Raw genomic sequence first — 25,448 nt, 5'->3', positions numbered from 1 at the left:
TTTTTTATATAAAAATTCTAGAAGACCTGCTGTTTTGTTTTATTTTAAATCCGATTACTGTCATACAAATAATTAACAACACGATATGTTCAAACGCAGGCAACCTGTCATGACCATCTCATTCCAGCCAGTGCTCCACAACTGGTGTAACAAAGGCCGTGATATGTACTATCCTGTCTGTGGGATAGTGCATATAAAAGATCCCTTGCTGCTAATCGAAAAGAGTAGCCCATGAAGTGGCGACAGAGGGTTTCCTCTCTCAATACCTATGTGGTCCTTAACCATATGTCCGACGTCATATAACCGTAAATAAATGTGTTGAGTGCGTCGTTAAATAAAACATTTCCTTCCTTCTGTCATGACCATGTAAATGAAGTTAAAGTTTGTTTTTGTTTGATGACACCACTAAAGCACATTGATTTATTAATCATCGACTGTTGGATGTCAAACATATGGTCATTTTGACACAGTCATTGAGAGGAAAACCGCTACATTTTTTTCATTAGTAGCAAGTGATCTTTTATATGCACCATCCAACAGACAGAATAGCACATACCACGGCTGGAACGAGAAATCCCAATGGTCCCACCGATGGGGATTGATCCTAGACCGACCATGCATCAAGCTATGATGGAGCTATTTTCAACAACCACATGGCGGTTTTTTCCAAGTTTGGTTTTATTTAATATTTCCCACTGAATTCTGATACCCAATCGAGAACTCCCAATGTAGCTGCATGCTGGTAAACAAAATCGGCCAAAGTGTTCCAAATACTTTTAATTTTAATAGACTAGTTGGCCCCCCCCCCAAATTTTCCAAGAAAATATTTATTGGTATGGCTGCATTATTATACATACCATTCAATTTAATTAGTATCAAAACTTAACTTTTTGGTTGTTATAAACATTACATTTTGGATGTTCCGAAATAATACGCTGTAACAAATGTACAAAATGTTTGGCACCGGCCAGGAGGGCTCATGACTTGTTCAGCATTTTCACTCGCCTGAGGTGACCTTCCTGTCCCGAGTCAGACCCCCAATCTTATTGGAAGCCGGACTCGGGATAGGCGTGTTTGAAATCATAGAGGTATATGGACACGTTAAATACCTAGCCAAGCCAAGCCTGAGGTGACCGGGCAACCATGAAATGTACACCCTTGTGGCACTGATCATATTTGGTCTCAAGTTGACCGGCCTCGGTGATGTGGTTAGGCCATCGGACTACAGGCTGGTAGGTACTGGGTTCGAATCCCAGTCGAGGCATGGGATTTTTAATCCAGATACCGACTCCAAACCCTGAGTGAGTGCTCCGCATGGCTCAATGGGTAGATGTGAACCACCTGCACCGACCAGTAATCCATAACTGGTTCAACAAAAGCCATGGTTTGTGCTATCCTGCCTGTGGGAAGCGCAAATAAAAGATCCCTTGCTGCCTGTTGTAAAAGAGTAGCCTCTTTGGCGACAGCGGGTTTCCTCTAAAAAACAGTGTCAGAATGACCATATGTTTGACATTCAATAGCTGATGATAAGATAAAAAAATCAATGTGCTCTAGTGGCGTTGTTAAATAAAACAAACTTTACTTTTTTTTGGTCTCAAGTTCTCTTCAACATGTCTCAAGCCAGAAGATTCTATCAGTGTGCAACATTGAAATAAGAAGAGAAGTGATAAGTTTATTAGAAAAATCCCTATGTTTTTAGTAAATATCCCCACTTACCTCCTACTTTTTTGTCTGCTAGAGGCCTATTTTTCCCCATTTTTTGTCACAAAAGATCACTTGAAAGCCTGGGTGCATATAAAAGATCCCTTGCTATTAACGAAAAAATGTAGTGGGTTTCCTCTCTAAGACTATCAAAATTACCAAATGTTTGACATCCGATAGCCAATGATTAATAAATCAATGTGCTATAGTGGTGTCATTAAACAAAACCTTTTGCTTTTCTTTTTTTCGAAAGGCAAGACAGGTTTTACACTTTCCAATGATGTCTATAACATCAACTTTTCCATTTAACCCAGCATTAAGTATTTGCATTTAGCTATGTTTCTTGAAAACTAAAAGTCGTTGATCAATGTTTATATCATATGTAATTGCACTTTTGGGTGTTTATCTCGATGCATGTTAAAATGTGAACTTCATTAAATAAAATTGCTTTATTTTCCTCGTAAACATAATTAATGTTTAGTTTTTAACATGCATCATGATGAACATTTGTAGTCATGGATGCAACTATAATCCTCACTAAATTAGTTTATGGTGGGTGGGAAAAGCATTTAATTCTGCAAAGTTCTTGTTATACATTTATATAGAATATTATTTTCTTCTATCTGGAGGGCAAGACGTAGCCCAGTGGTAAAATACTCGCTTGATGCGCAGTCGTTTTAGGATCGATCCCCGTCGGTGGGCCCATTGGGCTATTTCTCGCTCCAGCCAGTGCACCATGAATGGTATATCAAAGGCTGTGGTATGTGCTATCCTGTCTGTGGGATTGTGCATATAAAAGATCCCTTGCTGCTAATCGAAAAGAGTAGTCCATGAAGTGGCGACAGCGGGTTTCCTCTCAATATCTGTGTGGTCCTTAACCTTATGTCTGACGCCATATAACCGTAAATAAAATGTGTTAAGTGCGTTGTGAAATAAAACATTTCTTTTTTTTTCTTCTTTTTCTTCTATCTGAAGCAGGTTTGTTCTAATGAGGGTGGGATGTAGCCCAGTGGTAAAGCTTGATGAGTGGTCAGTCTAGCACTGAATCTCGTTGTGGGCCAATTGGTCTATTTCTTGCTCTATAGCCAGTCCACCACGACTGGTACACCAAATGCAGTGGTATGTGCTATCATGTATGTGGGATGGTGCATATAAAAGATCCCTTACTACTAATGGACAAATGTAGCAGGTTTCCTCTCTAAGACTATATTGTTCAGCTGCATCAATATACCTTCACTAGTAACTCAGAAATCTGAAAGTAGTCGGGGCGGGACATAGCCCAGTGGTAAAGTGCTCGCTCGATGCGCGGTCGGTCTGGGATCAATCCTTGTCGGTGGGCCCATTGAGCTATTTTTCATTCCAGCCAGTGCACCACGACTGGTATATCAAAGGCCGTGGTATGTACTACCCTGTCTGTGGGATGGTGCATATAAAAGATCCCTTGCTGTTAATTGAAAAGAGTAGCCCATGAAGTGGCAACAGCGGGTTTCCTCTCTCAATATCTGTATGGTCCTTGACACCATATAACCGTAAATAATATGTGTTGAGCGTGTCGTTAAATAAAACATTTCTTTCTTTCTGAAAATAGGCATATGATTTTTTTTTGTTGTTGTTGAAAAAACCTACCAAAATACTTTATTACATTTATGTTTAAATACCCGTTTTAGAAAGAACTGAAGCAGGAGCTAGCTGTTGTGAAGGATGATTCCGAGCACCGTGCCCAGGTCGCCAGGCTGATGATGGAGAACAAACTGTTGAAGGCCAACTTGAAGCAGCTGAATGCCTCGGAGCAAGTCACTGGGTGCAGGGCCAAGAAGGCAATGCTGCACACTTTGTTCCAGGAGCTTATGAAAACAAAACAGATCGGTGAGCACTGCAGTACACAGGCTGCAGAGGTAGCAGGATTCTGGGCTTTGTTGAATCTCTGATTTTGGGTTGGAGGCATAAAATTATGAGATAATCACAAAATATCTATATTACATCATTTTTACGATTCTGTTTAATCAATTTTCTGGGCGGGACGTAGCTCAGTGATATAGTGCTCGCCTAATGCTCGATCAATGTACAATCGATTTCTGTTGGTGGGCCCATTGGGCTATTTCTCGTTCAGGCCAGTGCTCCACAACTGGTGTAACAAAGGCTGTGGTATGTACTATCCTGTCTGTGGGATGGTGCAAATAAAAGATCCCTCTTTCTGCTAATCGAAAAAAGTAGCCCTTGGAAGTGGCGACAGCAGGTTTTCTCTCTCAGTATCTGTGTGATGTCTGATGCCATATAACAGTAAATAAAATGTGTTGAGTGCGTCGTTAAATAAATCATTTTCTTCCTTAATCAGTTTTAAACAAAAATTTTTTTTATTAAAAACATTCAGTGTTTAAAAAAAAATTGTACATGTTAAAATAGTGTTGTCGGGGGAATCTTTTGAAATGGGTTGTGGTATAGCGTAGCTTTGTTTTGAAGATGATCGTCGTGTTTAAGAGGACATCCTTAAAAACAATTATTTGCTGTAATCTTGATTGCTATTACTTTGCCCTCATTTCCTTGGACATCATTAGTTCTTTTTGTACCCAATAACTCATCATCCTCTCTATACCTTGCCATGTTTTAAGAATGGTCTGAGTAGAATTTATTTATATACCTTAAATATTATAGCCCTAATTTATATATATATATATATATATATATATCTTTTTTTATTATTTATTTATTTTATATCTAGCTGATCCAATGATCTGCAGTCCCCGTCCACCAAACTGTGCTACAGGCACGGAACTACTGAAGTCAAAGATTGAACAGCTGCAGAATGAAATTGATATAGTGAGTAATTGAGGGCTGTTAATAGTGAGTAAATGAGGGCTGTTAATAGTGAGTAAATTAGGGCTATTAATAGTGAGTAAATGAAGGCTATATTTAGATTGGACAGCTGCAGAATGAGACTGATACAGTGAGTAAATGAGGGCTGTTAATAGTGAGTAAATTAGGGCTTGTTAATAGTGAGTAAATGAAGGCTATATTTAGATTGAACAGCTGCAGAATGAGACTGATACAGTGAGTAAATGAGGGCTGTTAATATTGAGTAAATTAGGGCTTGTTAATAGTGAGTAAATGAGGGCTGTTAATAGTGAGTAAATGAAGGCTATATTTAGATTGAACAGCTGCCCTATAAAATTGATACAGTGAGTAAATGAGGGCAGTTAATAGTGAGTAAATTAGAGCTGTTAATAGTGAGTAAATGAAGGCTATATTTAGATTGAACAGCTGCACAATAAAATTGATAGTGAGTAACTGAGGGCTGTTAATAGTGAGTAAATTAGGGCTTGTTAACAGTGAGTAAATGAAGGCTGTTAATAGTGAGTAAATGAAGGCTGTTAATAGTGAGTAAATAAAAGCTATATTTAGATTGAACAGCTGCACAACAAAATTGATACAGTGAGTAAATGAGGGCTGTTAATAGTGAGTAAATGAGGGCTGTTAATAGTGAGTAAATGAGGGCTGTTAATAGTGAGTAAATTAGGGCTTGTTAATAGTGAGTAAATTAGGGCTGTTAATAGTGAGTAAATGAAGGCTATATTTAGATTGAACAGCTGCACAGTAAAATTGATACAGTGAGTAAATGAGGTCTGTTAATAGTGAGTAAATTAGGCTTTGTTAATAGTGAGTAAATGAGGGCTGTTAATAGTGAATAAATGAAGGCTGTTAATAGTGAGTAAATGAAGGCTGTTAATAGTGAGTAAATGAAGGCTATATTTAGATTGAACAGCTGCAGAATGAAATTGATAGTGAGTAAATGAGGGCTTGTTAATAGTGAGTAAATGAGGGCTGTTAATAGTGAGTAAATTAGGGCTGTTAATAGTGAGTAAATGAAGGCTATATTTAGATTGAACAGCTGCAGAATGAAATTGATAGTGAGTAAATGAGGGCTTGTTAATAGTGAGTAAATGAGGGCTTGTTAATAGTGAGTAAATGAGGGCTGTTAATAGTGAGTAAATTAGGGCTGTTAATTGTGAGTAAATGAAGGCTATATTTAGATTGAACAGCTGCACAGTAAAATTGATACAGTGAGTAAATGAGGGCTGTTAATAGTGAGTAAATTAGGCTTTGTTAATAGTGAGTAAATGAGGGCTGTTAATAGTGAATAAATGAAGGCTGTTAATAGTGAGTAAATGAAGGCTGTTAATAGTGTTTAAATAAAAGCTATATTTAGAGGGCTGTTAATGAGGGCTGTTAATAGTGGGTAAATTAGGGCTGTTAATAGTGAGTAAATGAAGGCTATATTTAGATTGAACAGCTGCAGAATGAAATTGATAGTGAGTAAATGAGGGCTTGTTAATAGTGAGTAAATGAGGGCTTGTTAATAGTGAGTAAATGAGGGCTGTTAATAGTGAGTAAATTAGGGCTGTTAATCGTGAGTAAATGAAGGCTATATTTAGATTGAGACTGATACAGTGAGTAAATGAGGGCTGTTAATAGTGAGTAAATTAGGGCTTGTTAATAGTGAGTAAATGAGGGCTGTTAATAATGAGTAAATGAGGGCTGTTAATAGTGAGTAAATGAGGGCTGTTAATAGTGAGTAAATGAGGGCTGTTAATAATGAGTAAATGAGGGCTGTTAATAGTGAGTAAATGAGGGCTGTTAATAGTGAGTAAATTAGGGCTTGTTAATAGTGAGTAAATTAGAGCTGTTAATAATGAATAAATGAAGACTATATTTAGATTGAACAGCTGCACAATAAAACAGTAGCAGAATGACTGATATAATGAGGGCTGTTAATCGTGAGTAAATGAAGGCTATATTTAGATTGAACAGCAGCAGAATGAGACTTATACAGTGAGTAAATTAGGGCTGTTAATAGTGAGTAAATGAGGGCTTGTTAATAGTGAGTAAATGAGGGCTGTTAATAGTGAGTAAATTAGAGCTGTTAATCGTGAGTAAATGAAGGCTATATTTAGATTGAACAGCTGCACAATAAAACAGCAGCAGAATGACTGATATAATGAGAAAATGAGGGCTGTTAATAGTAAATGAGGGCTGTTAATAGTAAATGAGGGCTGTTGATGCATTGAGTAGACGAGCATTAGATTTAGATTGAACAGCTGTAGAATAAGATTAATAGTAAGTGAAGGCTATTGATGAAGTGAGTTAATGAAGGCTAGATTTAGATTGAATGTCTGCAGAATTAGACTGCCACGGTGAGAAAACCAGGGCTGTTGATACAGTGAGTATGCACGCAGGCGAACATCAGGGAAGATATAGTTGCCACACACTGACATCTCCAAGTTCATCCATTGTGTAACATCACTGAAAATAAATAAAAGTTGACAGCAGCCCCAGTGGCTGCTGTATCATTTACTCATATCTTTCTACTTAATTTGAGAATTACTATTTTGGGCACAACATTTAGCGCCTTCAGTGTGCGATTTTGAGGAGAGTCCGGGAGCCTGAGGCTCGCAAAAATCATATAGGACTCTCTAGCTTGGCTAGCATACGAGCCAGCATGGCTCTTGAAAACTATTTGTACAATTTACATGGATTCTTTGAAATGACACAGTCAACATATATCCAAAAATCCTGGAAAACCACAATCTTGAATTGCAATCTTTTCCATGATTTCATGGAAAACATTTAGTGTACCTTCTGTTCTACTAGAGACGCACGGCAGGGCTCGCTGGGTTGGTGGCGGGCTCTAAAGATTTGCAAACGGAGTCCTTATGACACTTAAATGTTTTAAACCAAAATCACACATTGGCCTTGACTGTAGAATGTGTTAATGGCACTCCCCTAAAACTAGTTCAAGCATGTGAATTTATATGGTATCAATATGTTATATCTTAAATGGCTCCCCATAATCAAGTTATGGGAGCAATTAATTACTCCCCCTAAAAAAAATATTTCACATCAAGGTCTGTAATAACTTTGTGGGGTTTTTTTGGTCATTTGTTTAGCTGAAAAAGTCTCAGCAGGAGGAACGACTAGCTACCGAGAAAAGACAGCTAGTCACCGAAGCAGAACTGGTGGCCTCCAAGCAAATGGTTGAGGCGTTACAGAAAAGTCTTGCAGTGAAAGAATTGACCACCAGTATTAACCAGAGAGAGATGAACACCCTGCATTCCAATACAATAAGGGTAAGCTGTGGAAAAGCAGGACTCGGGGAAATTTAAAGTTAATCCATTTGTGGATTATGCCATAAATAGAGGATAATAAATGAGTTTCCAGTTACTATCAAATTTATGTCACAAGTGAAAATTATTTCATGAGGGACATAAATTTAATAATAACTGATACCAAGTTTGTTATTCTATTTATTATCCCAGCTATTTGGAGTTTTTTAAAGCCTTTATTTTCGATATAACCTACATCGGCTACACGTCCATGTATATAGAAACGACGTAAACTACTTTACTGTTCTGAGTATTGTTTTAACTTTGTATTTTATTCACGGTTCACAGATAATTTTCAAAACCCAAAGTTCTATATATTCTGTAAAAAGAAAAAAATCAATAATGAATTGCATTAAACTACTATTTTATTACAGAAAGATGTAAATGCAAATGCTTTAAACTACGTGACGTCATTGTGTATGTTCTGCCAAATTGTGATGAAGTCATATTTAGTACCCCTAAGGTGACTGGTTTGTTGGCGTCAAATTGTCCAATAGTAGTGTATGTTAAAGCAATACATGATAATTTCTCAGTGAGAAATTATGATTTTATATTTTCTCCGTTATGAGTGCCTGCTGGGGTAATAATACATTTTATTACATACCTATTCAATCTTACTATAGTAATAAAGATATTTTGAAACTGTGATAAATGTATTTTGTATCACACATATGTGCGATCTGGACCGGAACTTTTAAATGGGGAATTCCCTTTTTATTTTTACTGCAGTTAGCGCCTTTTATTTACTGACGTATATGATTTACAAATTACGTCACATCGTATTTGAAACATTACACAAGACCGTCGCAGAGTAAGATTCTTAACGCTAAGTAAATCTGTGAAAGGAGTTTTGATAATAGATTTAAAAAAGTGTTGTTTTGACGTTAAATTAAAAACTGTTTTCGTAAAACATAAAAGAAGGTTTGCAGGCCTCGCGCGAGGTCAAAATCATAGAGTGAAGTCACTTCTCTCTCAAACTTTAGAGAGGGCGAAGTTTTTAACAACAGGGAGACTTGAAGTTTTAATAATAAAAAAGGGTATCTTAATACAGGTGCAACTTTTACAATCTGTATTTTATTATTTTTTGCTTACCGTCTGTACTGCTAATTGATGGATATGTGCTCTATAGGTGTTTTTTAACCTTTAGACTACTGGATTAATTTTTAACAAAAACCACGTTGAGTGGGTACAAGTTTATAATTTTTACTCACATATATTCACTTAAATGTTTCATAAATACATGAAATAAAGTTCATATATGAATCGGTAAGTATTATTTTCGTGTCTTTTTTTGTAATTTTTATTATTTTAGATCGGCTAATGGTGATTAAAATTAGGCAAAAAATCGAAAAAGTTGCGTTTACTTACGGGCATTTGTGGCCAGCTGTCCAGTATTTATGTCCATTATTCCCGATAACAGTGGTTTTCTGACCAGAATTTTTTTTAAAACCCTAACTAGGATGCATATTGCAATATTTGGTAATTTTCGTTGTTGGTAAAACGATCAAATTTATTATCAAATTAGCTGTTACAATCAACTATCGATCCCTGAAAATTGCCGCCATTGTTGTCAAGCGAAAATACTTGCCGAAAACCACTTTTTGAACTCAAAATTTCAAGGTATTTTCAATTGAAAAAATCAAAACAAAAACCACCATTTTGAAAAAAAATCTTTTTTCTTTAATTATATTTCCGTTTCCGGTGAGTGTCGTGTGCAAAACGGCGGGAAATATGAATTGGGGAATGCACTGTATACAGTGTACAGTATATCGACTGACGTGACGTCGGGCGAGATATCTCGCCTGCAGTAGTCAGAAGGTTAAAATCACCTTTCCACATGTCGCCTTCTTTAGAAATAATGAAATGTAATTGAAAAGCACTAATTTAACCGTTTAGAATTCATTCTCTTACAAGTTTGTCTTCTCATTTCATTTAACACCTACTCCCTGCAGGGTATTGTCCTAGTAGATTAATCTACCATGGTCAAGCTTAGATTACCCAGAAGCAATCAAATGCGTTCCACCGTCACAGTTTCTTAATTAATACACTGAGTTGTAAGACTGAATGGGTACTAGTATTCATGAAGGTGTGAACATTGCTTATCTGCTGCATCTTGTCACTGTTGTTTACAATAATATATTTTTTTTTAAAGAATTGACAGTGGCCATTTAACACGGACACTTTAGCGACTTGGGGATCCAGTTTAAGTGGCCGTTGGGTGTGTAGGACAGGTCACCGCTATTTTATAATTTTGACATCTATTTTGTATGTTGAATTTATTCATTATGACAAAGTCTACGAAAAACTAATTAATTACTACAACTATTAGTGCCAGACACAGGCGTTGTCTGAGCTAGACCATCTATCTATGAGTTTGTCGCATGATTTTGTGGCGCCAGTGTCTCTTCAAACTCTCACACTTCACACTTATTACCTATGAATAGGTGTTCCTCAAGTTCTTCACCATTCATCCGTGATTCTGTACATTGCAAGTGATGGCTATTTTAAAAAAAGCGACACAGATTTCACCTTACGGTGACTAGCACGGCGAAGTCAGGTTGGTCAGAGCAAAGTTTGGGCTCACTTCGCCCGGTCGCGTGAGCCCTGGGTTTGCAATAAATGCAGAACTTCACATACATTGTTTTTGCTTCCTATTTATTGCACATGTTTGTTTTGCGAAAGAACATAAACTTGTGCAATAAATAGGAAGTGGACACTTTATCGTATAACTTGCCAATAATATCCGTGTCATAAACCCATTTGATATTTACCATTATTATCCATATGGTTCAACGTAACAGTTATTTATAATCATACGAAGCACACGTGTAACAATAAGTGTAATGACGTAATTTTGGGAAGTGACGTCAAAACGTGTATATTTGTGTTGGGGTGTATTTAAACCCAAATGGCTGTAGTTTAAAATGTGTCGTTGAAAGTTGTTAAACAAACATTCCTTTCCTTGCGTTCCTGAACATAATAGGCTCACCAAGCAATGCAGTATTTCATCATTTAAGATTCTTATATAAGTGTCTCTTGACGTTTGTTTTTCAGGTGATGACAACACCGAATAATGCATGTTACAAATTACGCAACCGAACTGTTGTGTGCAACTCTGACGATCCCGCCTCCCCGGCTATGGGTGAAGTGGATGTTTCCATAGAAGAAGAGGGGATCTCAGGCGAGAATATTCCCTCTATGATGATGGAGACTGCAGTGCAGGCCTTGACGGATGAGGTCACTCAACTCATGGTAAGTTGTTTAACCATCGAACAATTTAAATGGTCTGTCCTCTGTTTGCTGCCGGGGGCGGGATGTAGCCCAGTGGTAAAGCATTCGCTTGATGCGCAGTCGGTCTGGGATCGATCTCTGTCAGTGGGCCCATTGGGCTATTTCTCGCTCCAGCCAGTGCACCACGACTAGTATATCAAAGGCCGTGGTATGTGCTATCCTGTCTGTGGGATGGTGCGTATAAAAGATCCCTTGCTGCTAAGCGAAAAGAGTAGCCCATGAAGTGGCGACAGCGGGTTTCCTCTCTCTATATCTGTGTGGTCCTTAACCATATGTCCGATGCCATATAACCATAATTAAAATGTGTTGAGTGTGTCGTTAAATAAAACATTTCCTTCCTTCTCTCCGTTTGCTGCCATTGTAACATGTTTCTGACTAACAGGATCTTTTTAGTCCCCTACATAACATCAATAGGGGGCGGGATTTAGCTCAGTCAGTTGAGTGCTCACCTGAGGTGCTTACGTCGCAGGATCGAACTACCTCGGTGGATCCGTTCAATTCATTGTGGGGTTTTTTCTTGTTCCAACCACAGGGTTTCTAGTATTTTTATAAAATCCACTAGCCATGGGATCACTGATTAAATTTTTTTACTAGCCCAAATTAACAATTTGCTAGCCCTACTTTACTAAATAAGAGTAATAATCTAATATATCACCTAAAGAGGGAGATAGAGCTTAAAAACACTAACGTTTGGGATGGGGGAAGAATATTCATAATTACAAAATAGACTTAACTGCAACATTTGACAAAAAATATTTCATGAGCCGTCGGGCATGGCAATTGTAGTTATTTACTAGCCCAACATTGAATATCACTAGCTATGGTTATTTAGACTCGTAGTCATCAGAGGAAACCCACTACATTTTTCCTAATGCAGCAAGGGATCTTTTATATGCATTTTCCAGCGTTCAAAATAAGCACTTGTCCATTTGTCCTGTGGACAAGTGAAAATGTTCAATGCAGTTTCATTTTAAGCAATCAAAAACATCATCCTTGTAGTAACAAACAAACCATTTATTTGGACAAGTGAAAATATCACCAGTAGATTTCTAGATGTATTTGTCCGTTGAACTAGTAAAACGTTCTGCTTATTTCTATCACTGCTTTCCCACAGACAGGAAAGCACATACCACGACCTTTGGCCAGTTGTGGTGCACTGGTTGGAACGAGAAAACCCCACAATCAGTTGAATGGGTTAAATCCCGCCTAACAGATCCTATTAGATGACTAAGTGTACACATTGAAGATGCTTTCCTGTTTGGAATGTCACGATCTGTATAAACAAGGTGCTTGTTGTTGTTATAAAATTTACTGGCCTCAGTGGAGTCGTGGTTAGGCCATTGGTGTACAGGCTGGTAGGTACTGGGTTCAGATCCCAGTCGAGGCATAGGATTTTTAATCCAGATACCGACTCCAAACCCTGAGTGAGTACTCCACAAGGCTCATTGGGTAGGTGTAAACTTGCACTTGCACCGACCAGTGATGCATAACTGGTTCAACAAAGGCCATGGTTTGTGCTGTCCTGCCTGTGGGAAGCGCAAATAAAAGATCCCTTGCTGCCATCGTAAAAGAGTAGCCTATTTGGCGACAGCGGGTTTCCTCTAAAAAACTCAGAATGACCATATGTTTGACGTCCAATAGCCGATGATAAGATAACAAATCAGTGTGCTCTAGTGGCGTCATTAAATAAAACAAACTTTACTTTTTGTTTCGTTCTAAAATTTGTAGTAACCTGAACCAATGTACCTTCCAATAATTGTGTATGTATGAAAGGGATGTATAATAGAAACTGACTGCAAACACACCGGATATACAGACACTGGTATTGTAAACAAGAAAATATATTTAATATGTAATTAGTTAACAAAATCTGCCAAGAGGCTCTGTTAGACGGACACATCTTACAATGGTTGCAGACTCAGCACAGTCCCTTTGAATAAGAATAAAAGTTGACTATGTTGAACTCGTTGCAAATTTGCCTATCAGTTGAGTGCAGAATTAGCAAGTTTAATAAATCTTTATATTATTGTATTTTAATTGGTTAACACAAAATGTACACCCATGTATATATTTATCTTTAAAAAAAATTAAATTAAGGTATCTTGAACTTTGCCTACTACATTGCTATAAATATAATTGTGTTACACTGGTTGTTTTATGAAGTAGTTTTTTACTGGAGGGGACTATAGGATTCATTTCCGTCCTGTCTGTATGTCTGTCCGTCTGTCCGTCTGTCTGTCTGTCTGCCCCACATATAGTTTTCTGGATGTTTTTTTTTTAGAATGCGTTGAGATATTGAGCTAATATGTTTTGTATAGCTTTATCATGTACTTTTACAGATCGTTTGACTTTCAAGGAGATTTACCCATTTTTGATGGAGTTATGACCTTTAAATTTAGAAGATAAGAAAAATTGTTGCATTCGGTAGGGAACATGTATTGCTTTAGCAGTACTCTCATAATGCTTGTTATTCTGTACATGAAAATAAAACTAAAATATAAACCTATATGTACCTGTCTCAACCTTCTCCACGGGTGCAGTCTCTGTGTACTTCCCTGCACCCATCTGGCATCCTTGTCCTCTGCTGCTAATAAAGGACAGGTACATCGAAAAATCTACTTGTCCCGGCATATTTTCTATTAACATGCTGATGGGGAATGACAGGTGTGTGGCACAGATAGCACCTGTTGTGGTTTGAGAGACAAGGACTGGGATGTGGAGGTGGACAGCGAAAAAAGTTGAATGGTAGGGAGGAAAGGAGACAGTGGGATAATAAAAAAACACACCTAAAAACCCCTAAAAGATTAAGTCTGAGTGAATATATTGAATATATCTGAATGTATAATCACTTGGTTTTATTTCCAGTCTATAAACTCCAACATGCAGCAGCGTATTGACGAGTATGAACTAGGCATGATCCATCAGCAGAAGCAAGTCACTCAGCAAGAACACCAAATAGAACAGCTGAACCAGGTTAGGAAAACTCATTACTTGTCACAAGACCGTAGCCCAGTGGTGAAGTGTTCGCTTGATGTGCGATCGGTTCGCACATATTGGTTTAGGATTGATCTCCCATCAGTGGGCTATTTCATGTTGTAGCCAGTGCACCACAAGTTATATATCAAAGGTTTTGGGGTTCAACTTAAAAAAAGATGGTAAATTAATTAAAAACTGACATTGCAACTTACAAGCAATTCCTACCAGCAGTAGCATTTTCTGACAAAACATAGCGTGAGACATTGTTATAAATAAAGCAAAGATGCTCAATAATAAGAATCTGCTGTTATGACCTGAAAAGTACAGTTTCCAAATGAAAAAATAACATAACTATTTTCGTCAAGATCCTTAAATTATCTGCTGGTATGACCTTAAATTAAAGTTTCCAAATAAAGATAACATAACTATTTTTGTCAAGATCCTTAAATTATCTGCTGGTATGACCTTAAATTAAAGTTTCCAAATAAAGTAAACACAACTTAAGTTTTTGAAAATACCAGGAGCAGTGTTCGACAAATCCACTAGTCCTCTTATCCCGGCTAGTGAATTTGTCTCTATCCCAGGTAACAAATTTTTCTCTATCCCAGCTAGTGAATTTTTGCTCTGGGCTAGTGGAAATTACCAGCTGTATTACTATAATACATAGGGCACTAGCCCAAGCTTCTGTGAGGGCTAGTGGAAATTATCAACTGTATTACTATAATACATAGGGCACTAGCCCAAGCTTCTGTGAGGGCTAGTGGAAATTATCAGCTGTATTACTATAATACATAGGGGCACTAGCCAAAGCTTCTGTGAGGGCTAGTGGAAATTATCAGCTGTATTACTATAATACATAGGGCACTAGCCAAAGCTTCTGTGAGGGCTAGTGGAAATTATCAGCTGTATTACTATAATACATAGGGCACTAGCCCAAGCTTCTGTGAGGGCTAGTGGAAATTATCAGCTGTATTACTATAATACATAGGGCACTAGCCAAAGCTTCTGTGAAGACTAGTGGAAATTATCAGCTGTATTACTATAATACATAGGGCACTAGCCAAAGCTGCTGTGAGGGCTAGTGGAAATTATCAGCTGTATTACTATAATACATAGGGCACTAGCCTAAGCTTCTGTGAGGGCTAGTGGAAATTATCAGCTGTATTACTATAATACATAGGGCACTAACCTAAGCTTCTGTGAGGGCTAGTGGAAATTATCAGCTGTATTACTATAATACATAGGGCACTAGCCAAAGCTTCTGTGAGGGCTAGTGGAAATTATCAGCTGTATTACTATAATACATAGGGCACTAGCCAAAGCTTCTGTGAGAGCTAGTGGAAATTATCAGCTGTATTACTATAATACATAGGGCACTAGCCTAAGCTTCTGTGAGGGCTAGTGGAAATTATCAGCTGTATTACTATAATACATAGGGCACTAGCCTAAGCTTCTGTGAGGGCTAGTGGAAATTATCAGCTGTATTACTATAATACATAGGGCACTAGCCTAAGCTTCTGTGAGGGCTAGTGGAAATTATCAGCTGTATTACTATAATACATAGGGCACTAGCCAAAGCTTCTGTGAGGGCTAGTGGAAATTATCAGCTGTATTACTATAATACATAGGGCACTAGCCAAAGCTTCTGTGAGGGCTAGTGGAAATTATCAGCTGTATTACTATAATACATAGGGCACTAGCCAAAGCTTCTGTGAGGACTAGTGGAAATTATCAGCTGTATTACTATAATACATAGGGCACTAGCCAAAGCTTCTGTGAGGGCTAGTGGAAATTATCAGCTGTATTACTATAATACATAGGGCACTAGCCAAAGCTTCTGTGAGGGCTAGTGGAAATTATCAGCTGTATTACTATAATACATAGGGCACTAGCCAAAGCTTCTGGGAGGGCTAGTGGAAATTATCAGCTGTATTACTATAATACATAGGGCACTAGCCAAAGCTTCTGTGAGGGCTAGTGGAAATTATCAGCTGTATTACTATAATACATAGGGCACTAGCCAAAGCTTCTGTGAGGGCTAGTGGAAATTACCAGCTGTATTACTATAATACATAGGGCACTAGCTAAAGCTTCTGTGAGGGCTAGTGGAAATTATCAGCTGTATTACTATAATACATAGGGCACTAGCCAAAGCTTCTGTGAAGACTAGTGGAAATTATCAGCTGTATTACTATAATACATAGGGCACTAGCCAAAGCTTCTGTGAGAGCTAGTGACTGTCTCAAATATTTGTTAAACACTGCAGGGGTAAGACATTTTTGTCTTGTTTACAGATACTGCAGAAAGAGCGTGAGGCGTGGGTCAATAAAAAAACCGAGTTCACACAGAGGGAGCGGTCACTGAAGGATGCTTTGGCTGAAAGCAGTCTTAAGTCTGATGGTTAGTGAACCAAGAGTTTTTACTGCTGGAGTTCTTCTCATTTGCAATGATTTTTGCATGTTGTCGTTTCAGTTTTTTTTTTTAATATCTGATGAACTTTTGAAAAACATTTTTAAAAGATAAAAAGGCCAGTTACAATTCAGTAGAATATAATCCGATCTTCTTGGAATGGGTTAACTTAATGATAATGTGGTAAGCGTAAGTATAGTTTTGCACAACCCATGTTTCATTTGTGCATTGAATTTAGGACATCATTTACATGGTGTCATGACAGGTTATGTGAAAACGGAATGGGTTACCTGTCTTTGTTTTTGAGTAATTCATATTGTTAAATGGTTTACGCAGATTTTCAGTTCTCAGAGGCATGCATGTCTAATTCCAATACTGAGTACTTAATTAATAATTATATTGTTATTTTATATTTTTTTTATCACAAGAGCGGGACATAGCCCAGTGGTAAAACGTTCGCTTGATGTGTGGTCTATCTGGGATCGATTCCTGTCGGTGGGTCCGTTGGGCTATTTCTCGTTCCAGCCGGTGAACCACGACTGGTATATCAAAGGCTGTGGTATGTACTACCCTGTCTGTTGGATGGTGCATATAAAAGATCCCTTGCTGCTAATCAAAAAGAGTAGCCCATGAAGTGGTGACAGCGGGTTTCCCATTCAATATCTATGCAGGCCTTAACCATGTGTCAGACGCCATATAACCACCAATAAAATGTGTTCAGTGCGTCGTTAAATAAAACATTTCCTTCCTTTTCCTTTTTTTATCACAAATAGTGGTATTAATAAATCTTTTGACAGGCCTCGGTGGCGTAGTGGTTAGGCCATCGGTCTACAGGCTGGTAGGTACTGGGTTCGGATCCCAGTCGAGGCATGAGATTTTTAATCCAGATACCGACTCCAAACCCTGAGTGAGTGCTCCGCAAGGCTCAATGGGTAGGTGTAAACCACTTGCACCGACCAGTGATCCATAACTGGTTCAACAAAGGCCATGGTTTGTGCTATCCTGCCTGTGGGAAGCACAAATAAAAGATCCCTTGCTGCTAATCGGAAAGAGTAGCCCATGTAGTGGTGACAGCGGGTTTCCTCTCAAAATCTGTGGTCCTTAACCATATGTCTGACGCCATATAACTGTAAATAAAATGTGTTGAGTGCGTCATTAAATAAAACACTTCTTTCTTTCTTTTAATAAATGTTTTGTTACAGTCTCCGAAAGTGAAGTGGAAGATCTGAGAATAATGTCACTGCAGATGGAGCGAGAGAATGTTGAGTTGAAATGTAAAAACAAAGAGCTAACAGAAAAGACTCGCAGTGTTTCTACTTTGGAAACAAAGGTCAGTTCAAATACAAATTATGTCTGTATTACCTCCACAGGGGCGGGATTTAGCTCAGTCGTTGAGTGCTCGCTCGAGGTGCTTGAGTCCCAGGATCAAACCACCTCGGTGGATCCATTCAGCTGATTGGGTTTTTTTTTTTTTGCATTCCAACCAATGCACCACAATTAGACAAAGGCTGTGGTATGTGCTTTTCTGTCTGGGGAAGTGCATATGAAAGGTCCCTTGCTGCATTAGGAAAAATGTAGTGGGTTTCCTCTGATGACTCACAGTGATAATTACCAAATGTTTGACATCCAATAGCTGATGATTAATTAATCAATGTGCTCTAGTGGTGTTGTTAAACATATATATCACCTCTACAGTGCATTATAACAGCTTTTTGGTATTATAGCATTCATGTTGCAGGGCCCGTATCAGTATGCTCACGTCTCCTTTATTTCATGATTCTGCTAGATCTCCTTTATTTCCTCCTTTTTGTTTGACAAATCTCCTTTTTTGGAAAAAAGGAGATTGTCCGCATCGCTTATCTCCTCACAATTGAGTGTAATTGTATTCAAGTGACTTTTATACCTTCAAATTGAGATCCTTCTGCAATAAAACACTGGTTTATAAGGGTATATTGTCTATTTTCCCTTTCATGTCTATATTATATGTGTATAGCTCTCCAACTATGGATTAACAAGACAGACGAAAGGGCGGAAATCCCTCCCCCTCTTGAATTCACCCGCCACAGCTGGAAATAAAGCCTACAGCTTTATCTCCTTTATTTTTCATTTCAAGTCTGTAGACACACTGCATATTTTTGAAGCCATTGTAGCTAGGGAAGAGCAAAATAGGAATGTCGTAAATTTAAGATACAACAGATTTTCAAAGTTATCGTAATGTTCTCTTAGTTTGTCATGATTTACGATATTTGTCATAAACAAAAATGGAAACTCATTAAGTGGAGATAGAAAAGATTTGGTATTTCTCGGTGACGTCATCAAGGAAATTCCCTCTAAACTTCATCTCGGTACAGTTGATTTGCCAGAATGGATACTAATCAAGCGTCAGAACCCCCAACCAAGAGACCCCGTAAGGGAAACCTGGGTTCAACAGAATTGGACGTTTTATTTTCGGATATGGGGAAGAAGTCCCAACATTGTTTTATTTTATTTTTAGGCATGGTGGAAGCAAGTCGACATTGGGGGTGGGGTGCTGACTGAGACAGAAGGTGCAAAGCAGTTTCTAGGGGGTTCGGGGGGTATGTTCCTCCCTAAAATTTTGAAAACTACATTTCCTGCAATTCTACAAGTAAAATTCATCTCTGCCTGAAGATTTACTACCAATAATATTTTTAATTCAGAATTATGGTGGGGTGGGGCTGCTCCACTTTGCCTGCTTTTGGCTGGTTAACAGTGATTAAGCTACATTAGACCCAGAACACAAAGTACTATATATATATATTTGCCCCACCCCTAGCCATGCAAGACAGACCCATTCCATGACATCAGCCCATGTGGAATAAATCTGTCCTGCATGGGCTATGACATCATTGAATTTAACATGTAGAGTATTACGGTGTGGGTAATATATGATGTCATATCAATGCGAGTTGGTTAGTTTAGATCGATTTTGTTATTAAAACCTTCATTATAAAAGCTATCTTGTTATTTGCAGCGCTGCGCAAATTAAAAATTTGCATAACCGGAAAAGAGTTTATGCCAAAAGATTTTGCATAACCTATTTTGGTTTGCATAACCTGGATTTTTTCTTTATAATTTAAAAAAAAAAAAAAATCTTAATTTTGAGAAACAAGAGAGTGGCAATGTTAAGTAAAAAGTATATGTATACAAATGTTTAAGAGATTTAAAAATAATAATGATTAGAACTATTGTAATAAATTACCAAAATATAGTGAATGTCAGGCTTGACCTATTATATAAAACACATCATCATGTGTGCATAACTACGGGTGAATAAATAAGAATTCATTGCAAGGCATTCTCTTACCATTAATTTTATAATATTAGTCTTTTATGTGTATATAACGTCATGATTAGTCTTTTATGTGTATATAACGTCATGACATTCAGTCGTGAGTGGGAGACTCGGTGCCATCTTCCTCATCTGAGGAACAGTGGATACTGATACTGTCACTGCCATTATCACTGACACTGTCGCCATCATCACTGTCACTATCCGATTCGGAATTACAGTTAATACGGTCACTGGTTGCTGATCCCGTTCCAGATTGTAATGACCATCACATTGTGGGGTGATGTGATAGACTAGTGGAATTTCAAAGCCACATGAAGGTGGTTGTGGCAGGGTTTTTTCATTTAAATTGGTGAAATTTTCGTACTAATATTTATCAAAAGATGAATTATTGTTTTTGTACGAAACCACAGGATCAGTTATTGCTTTTTTAAGAGTGTATAAACATAATCATTAGCTCTTTTTTTTACCACAATATACCATTTTTTATTTTATTTTTTATTATTATTTTTTTATTAATTAATTTACACAGCAACTTTGAGTGAAATTTGTTTATAATGAATGCTGGAATCTTCTTCATTACAGATTGTTCAGCTTGGATTGACTTTGGACAGACTGACTGTAGAGCTGGACGATTTATCCAAAGAACGAGACCAGCTGCTGGTAGGTAGTTGCATTTGCCAAAACGAAACATTAAACATTATGGTTGTTTGACATTCACTTTTCGCACCTTTGTTTTTACTTAGTACACAATAAATAATAGCATATCTTACCGTAATTTTACTTAAAATCCACACATTCAAGTGCATTAGTAATATTCAAAAAATAAAATTTCAGTAGCAATTTTGCATTAGAATTTGTCCAGCATTCTTAAAACGGAAACGTCCTATACCCAGTGTATGGTTATTGTAAGGAGATGCAAAGTGACGTCATTGGAATACTACATCATTCAAATTCAAAATTAGCTATATTACTATAATGCTTCGCCACATTAAAATAAAAACTACTAACCTTGACCCCTGTCAATTTTCTGTAACAAGCGACAACTGTTTACAGGTCGGTATTTTTTTATTTTTCATAATTCTGGAAAAAATATTAATTTTAAGTTTTAAAAGATGAAAGAAATAAAAAGTACCTTTTGTCAAATATATCATATCAAAAAATTGTCATTGGATATGTTTTATTTATTGTGTATGAAGCCAAAACAAGGGTCCGAAAAGTGACTGTCCTCGACCTTAGTCACAGTTATGACATTCTCTACATGGATCCCAGATCTCAAACATTACAGTGACAGCATGTTAACTCACAGCGTAGCTGAGATCTTTACTTTCATGGGGTGCTAAAACGCTCGTCTCAGATGTAGTGGGTCGAAAGATTGATTACCCTTAGTGGTTTTTGGTTTGTTTCGGGGGGTTTTAAATCCCAGTCTGTAGCCAATTTCTGGTACATTATAGACCATGTCCTATGTCCTGTCTCAGTGCATATAAAACATAACTTGTAGTTTATCAACAGGAGTAGCTTTTTTACTCTCTCTCTCTCTCTCTCTCTATCTCTATCTCTATCTCTCTTTGCTGTATCCTCGCTCTCCATCTCCCCCAAATTGCCATAATTTAGTGTGTGCTATAATGTCATTAAACACATATTCTTTGTCTTTTTTGTTACTTTCATTTCCAGGAGGAGGGATTGGGACATAGCCCAGTGGTAAAGCGCTCGTCTATTGGTGGGCCCATTGGTCTATTTTTTATTCCAGCTGTGGTATGTGCTATCCTGTCTCTTGGATGGTGCATATAAAAGATCCCTTGCTACCAGTCCCTAACCATATGTCCGACACGCCATATAACCGTAGATAAAATGTGTTGAGTGCATCGTTAAATAAAACATTTCCTTGCTACTAATAGAAAAATGTAGCAGGTTTTTTCCCTGAGACTGTATGTCGCGATTACCGATTGTTTGACATCCACTAGCTGATGATTAATAAATCAATGTGCTCTAGTGGTGTGTGGTGTTGTTAAACAAAACAAACTTTAACTTTGATTTGCAGGAGAGACTTGAGACAAGTGAAGAAACACTGCAGTTCCAGGAGCAGTGCATTGAGGATCTAGAAAAAGCATTGAAAGAATCCAAGGAGGAAAAGGCGGCAATGCAAGCTGAATTGGAGGTAATTATCTTAGCCTGTTATAGAGGTCTTACGCGCCTCGAAATACGGGAATTTTGTCATTTTAAAGTCTAGGAATGTCCTGGAAGAAGCATTAAATTTTATTGTGTCCTGGAAATGTAGGCCAGAAATTTGGTGGTTTATTATTTTTCGCATCTTTACTTTTGTTGTCCTCATAACCTGTCTAAATTCAGATAACAATTTGTTATAAAAACAAAAAACTAAAATAAAAAAATATCCTTGAATTTAAAAGTTTTTTTCAAGTGTAAGAGCTGTTATCTGCGCTTAACTTCTGTCTGGTGGATAAAATTGAAATGTTAGTATAGGAGCTATTTGGGTTTGAATTTATTGCATATGGACCCATGTCACAGGTGGGTTAGCCATTGCGTATACCCAGTTGGTGTTGATTGCTGATTATATTGAAAAAAAAGATATCTTAAATGAAACTGGTTATTACAAACCACCTGGCATTACACGTATAGAGAGGGTGACAAGCTGTATTTGATTTTCAGAGAAGAAACTGGGTGTGGTGTCACATAGCGTTAAGAGAATAGAGAGATGAGACAATATTTTTGCAAACCCACCACTCAAATTGATATATTTGATCCAGGAACAAAATTGCAGTAGACCCAACAGGCATAAAATACAGAGATAAAAGATTTCTGGATTTTTAATCCTTTCTACATTGTTTCTGGGTTTTCTGCCGTTTGTGAGGGTGGGACGTAGCCCAGTGGTAAAGCGCTCGCCTGATGAGCAGTCGGTTTGGGATCGATCCCTGGCGATAGGCCCAATGGACTATTTCTTGTTCCAGCCAGTGCACCATGACTGGTATATCAAAGGCCGTGGTATGTGATATCCTGTCTGGAGGTGGTGCATATAAAAGATTCCTTGCTGCATTAAAAAAAATGTAGCAGGTTTCCTCTTGATGATTATGAGTCCTAATTTACCAAATGTTTGACATCCAATAGCTGATGATTAATAAATCAATGTGCTCTAGTTGTGTCGTTAAACAAAACAAACTTTCTACTGTTTGTCTAAAGCCTTCCATATTACTGTCCGTACAAAGCGTATAATATGGTTTGGACTCATATTGTGTGTACATTCTGAATGGGCGTCGTCATGCTAGACCATTGTACAACCCCAACCCTAGAGCCAATATTAAAATTTCCAGAGTTAAAAATGTTTAACAGGGTTCGTACGCGCCTGGAAAACCCTTAAAAATAAACTAATGTATTCCAGTGCTTGAATACCCTTGAAAATCATCTTGCGGTCTGGAAAACCCTTGAAAATGATAATTTGATGTCAAATAAAATATAAACGCCTAAAACGGAGGCTTTATTTACTTTATTTAACATGTAATTAAAGTATTTGTTTCATTTCCGCGGCACAATCAAATGCCAATCGTCCGGCCAATCGAAGTTTACCGGCTCAGTTGACGTGTGAATGTTTGTTGTTGTTTTTTATCTTGCGATGCGAGGATCACGCGGCCACGAGATCCAAGTGACAGCGTCGCCATATTGGAAAAAGAAAGTTTGTCACTTTTTGCCGCTGGGTATTTAGCAAGTTCAGGGAGCGTGTCAAGTTAATGAATCAAGTAAACCCACACAGATGGTTGGCACTTGCGTTTTTAACAACCTGTGGAAACTCAGTACGGTCCTGGAATTTTGGTAAAGTTGACCTGGAAAGTGCTTGAAAAACCCTGGAATTTTGACTTCCTTTAAGTGTATGAATAACTTAAGTAATCCACTTTCATCTGTGAAACTATCCAGCCAGTGCACCACAACTGGTATATCAAAGGCCATGGTATGTGCTACCCTGTCTGTGGGATGGTGCATATAAAAGATCCCTTGCTGTTAATCGAAAATAGTAGCCCATTAAGTGGTGACAGCAGGTTTCCTCTCTCAATATCTTTGTGGTCCTTAACCATATGTCCGACACCATATAACCATAAATAAAATGTGTTGAGTGCGTCGTTAAATAAAATATTTCTTTCTGTGAAACTAATACCATGTTTATGTATTGATCACTGGTTTGTCGTTTCTGTCTCCAGTCGTTTGTACAGTCTCAGGGTGTCGTCAAGGAGCAGATGGACAAATTCAAACTTCAGATTGAGCAAGAGGATGAAGAACAGGTATTTAAGTTTTACTGCTGAAAAAGTGGAACTGGAAATGGATTGAAAGTGGAAGTGAAAACTTTGGTTATAAAGTTAACATATTTACATCCAAGATTATTGTCTTAAGTTAAAAACAATTGACGATTTTATTTTAATTTGGCGAAATAATTTCAAGTAATGATTTTTATTTTGTAAGGAATTTTTTTTTTTTTTTCAAAATCTATTTTATTTGTGTTTTTGCAAGTTTTTTAAATTTCTTAAATGATTTGGTGACATTTTCTGCTTACCCAGAGTTAGCCCTGCATATATGAACGATTTCTTACTGTTTTTCTCCATTTCTTGTTCCAGCCAGTGCACCACAACTGGTATATCAAAGGCCGTGGTATGTGCTATTCTGACTGTGGAATGGTGCAAATTAATGGGATAATGTAGCAGGTTTCCCCTTTAAGACTATATGTCAAAATTACCAAATATTTGACGACGAATAGCTGATGGTAAATAAATCAGTGTGCTCTACTGGTGTCGTTAAACAAAACAAAACTTAACATTTTTATGTGCTCTGCACAAGTCATTGGTTACGTGGTAGTTTGGTCTCATTTTTGTAGCTTACTGTATGTGTCGTTAAACAAATATTCAGAGGCAGGACGTAGCCCAATGGTAAAGTGCCCGCTTGATGCGCGGTTGGTCTAGGATCGATCACCATCGGTGGGCACATTGGGCTATTTCTTGTTCCAGCCAGTGCTCCACTACTGGTGTAACAAAGGCCGTGCTATGTACTCTCCTGTCTGTGGGATGGAAAAATGTAGCAGGTTTCCTCTCTTGAGACTAAAATGTCAAAATTACCAAATGTTTGACATCCAATAGTTGATGATTAATAAATAAATGTGCTCTAGTGGTGTCGTTAAACAAAATAAACTTTTTAAACCAGTATTCCTTTCGTTTGAATTACACTAGAGTAAGCAGATTCTTCACTACGTGGAAGAGCTTGCTAAAGCTGCGGCTGCCAGTGATCGGCTACAGAATATGTTGGACGCTCAGGATCAGAATGTGGAGCTGCTCAAGAAAGAACTCGATGCAATTAAAGCATCGGCAGACGAGTACGAAAAGTGCAAAGCCGCTGACAAGGTAAGCATCAGGGCGGGATATAACCCAGTGGAAAAATGTAACGGGTTTCCTCTCTAAGACCATCGGTGACCCCATTGCGCTATTTCTCGTTCCAGCCAGTGCACCACGACTGGTATATCAAAGGCCATGGCATGTACTACCCTGTTTGTGGGATGGTACATATAAAAGATCCCTTGCTGCTAATCGAAAAGAGTAGCCCATGAAGTAGCT

The 25,448-nt window shown here is 37.8% G+C and overlaps 1 protein-coding gene across 1 annotated transcript in view; it reads left to right on the top strand.

Moving 5' to 3' along the window:
• LOC121388419 (kinesin-like protein KIF15) overlaps positions 1-25,448 on the top strand; it is a 67,588-nt gene that overhangs the window by 34,935 nt on the left and 7,205 nt on the right. The window contains exons 16-26 of the mRNA XM_041519731.1: positions 3,369-3,567; positions 4,421-4,518; positions 7,644-7,823; positions 10,914-11,111; positions 14,016-14,123; positions 16,421-16,526; positions 17,738-17,865; positions 20,431-20,508; positions 21,887-22,003; positions 24,051-24,131; positions 25,068-25,238. Coding sequence (XP_041375665.1) covers positions 3,369-3,567; positions 4,421-4,518; positions 7,644-7,823; positions 10,914-11,111; positions 14,016-14,123; positions 16,421-16,526; positions 17,738-17,865; positions 20,431-20,508; positions 21,887-22,003; positions 24,051-24,131; positions 25,068-25,238 — 1,464 coding nt within the window. The remainder of the gene's footprint in view (positions 1-3,368; positions 3,568-4,420; positions 4,519-7,643; positions 7,824-10,913; positions 11,112-14,015; positions 14,124-16,420; positions 16,527-17,737; positions 17,866-20,430; positions 20,509-21,886; positions 22,004-24,050; positions 24,132-25,067; positions 25,239-25,448) is intronic.

This window comes from Gigantopelta aegis, chromosome 2 (genome assembly GCF_016097555.1).
Source record: "Gigantopelta aegis isolate Gae_Host chromosome 2, Gae_host_genome, whole genome shotgun sequence".
Taxonomy (NCBI): Eukaryota; Metazoa; Mollusca; class Gastropoda; order Neomphalida; family Peltospiridae; genus Gigantopelta; species Gigantopelta aegis.
Note: the sequence above shows the minus strand (reverse complement) of the source record. Positions and strands in the feature narration are given on the sequence as shown.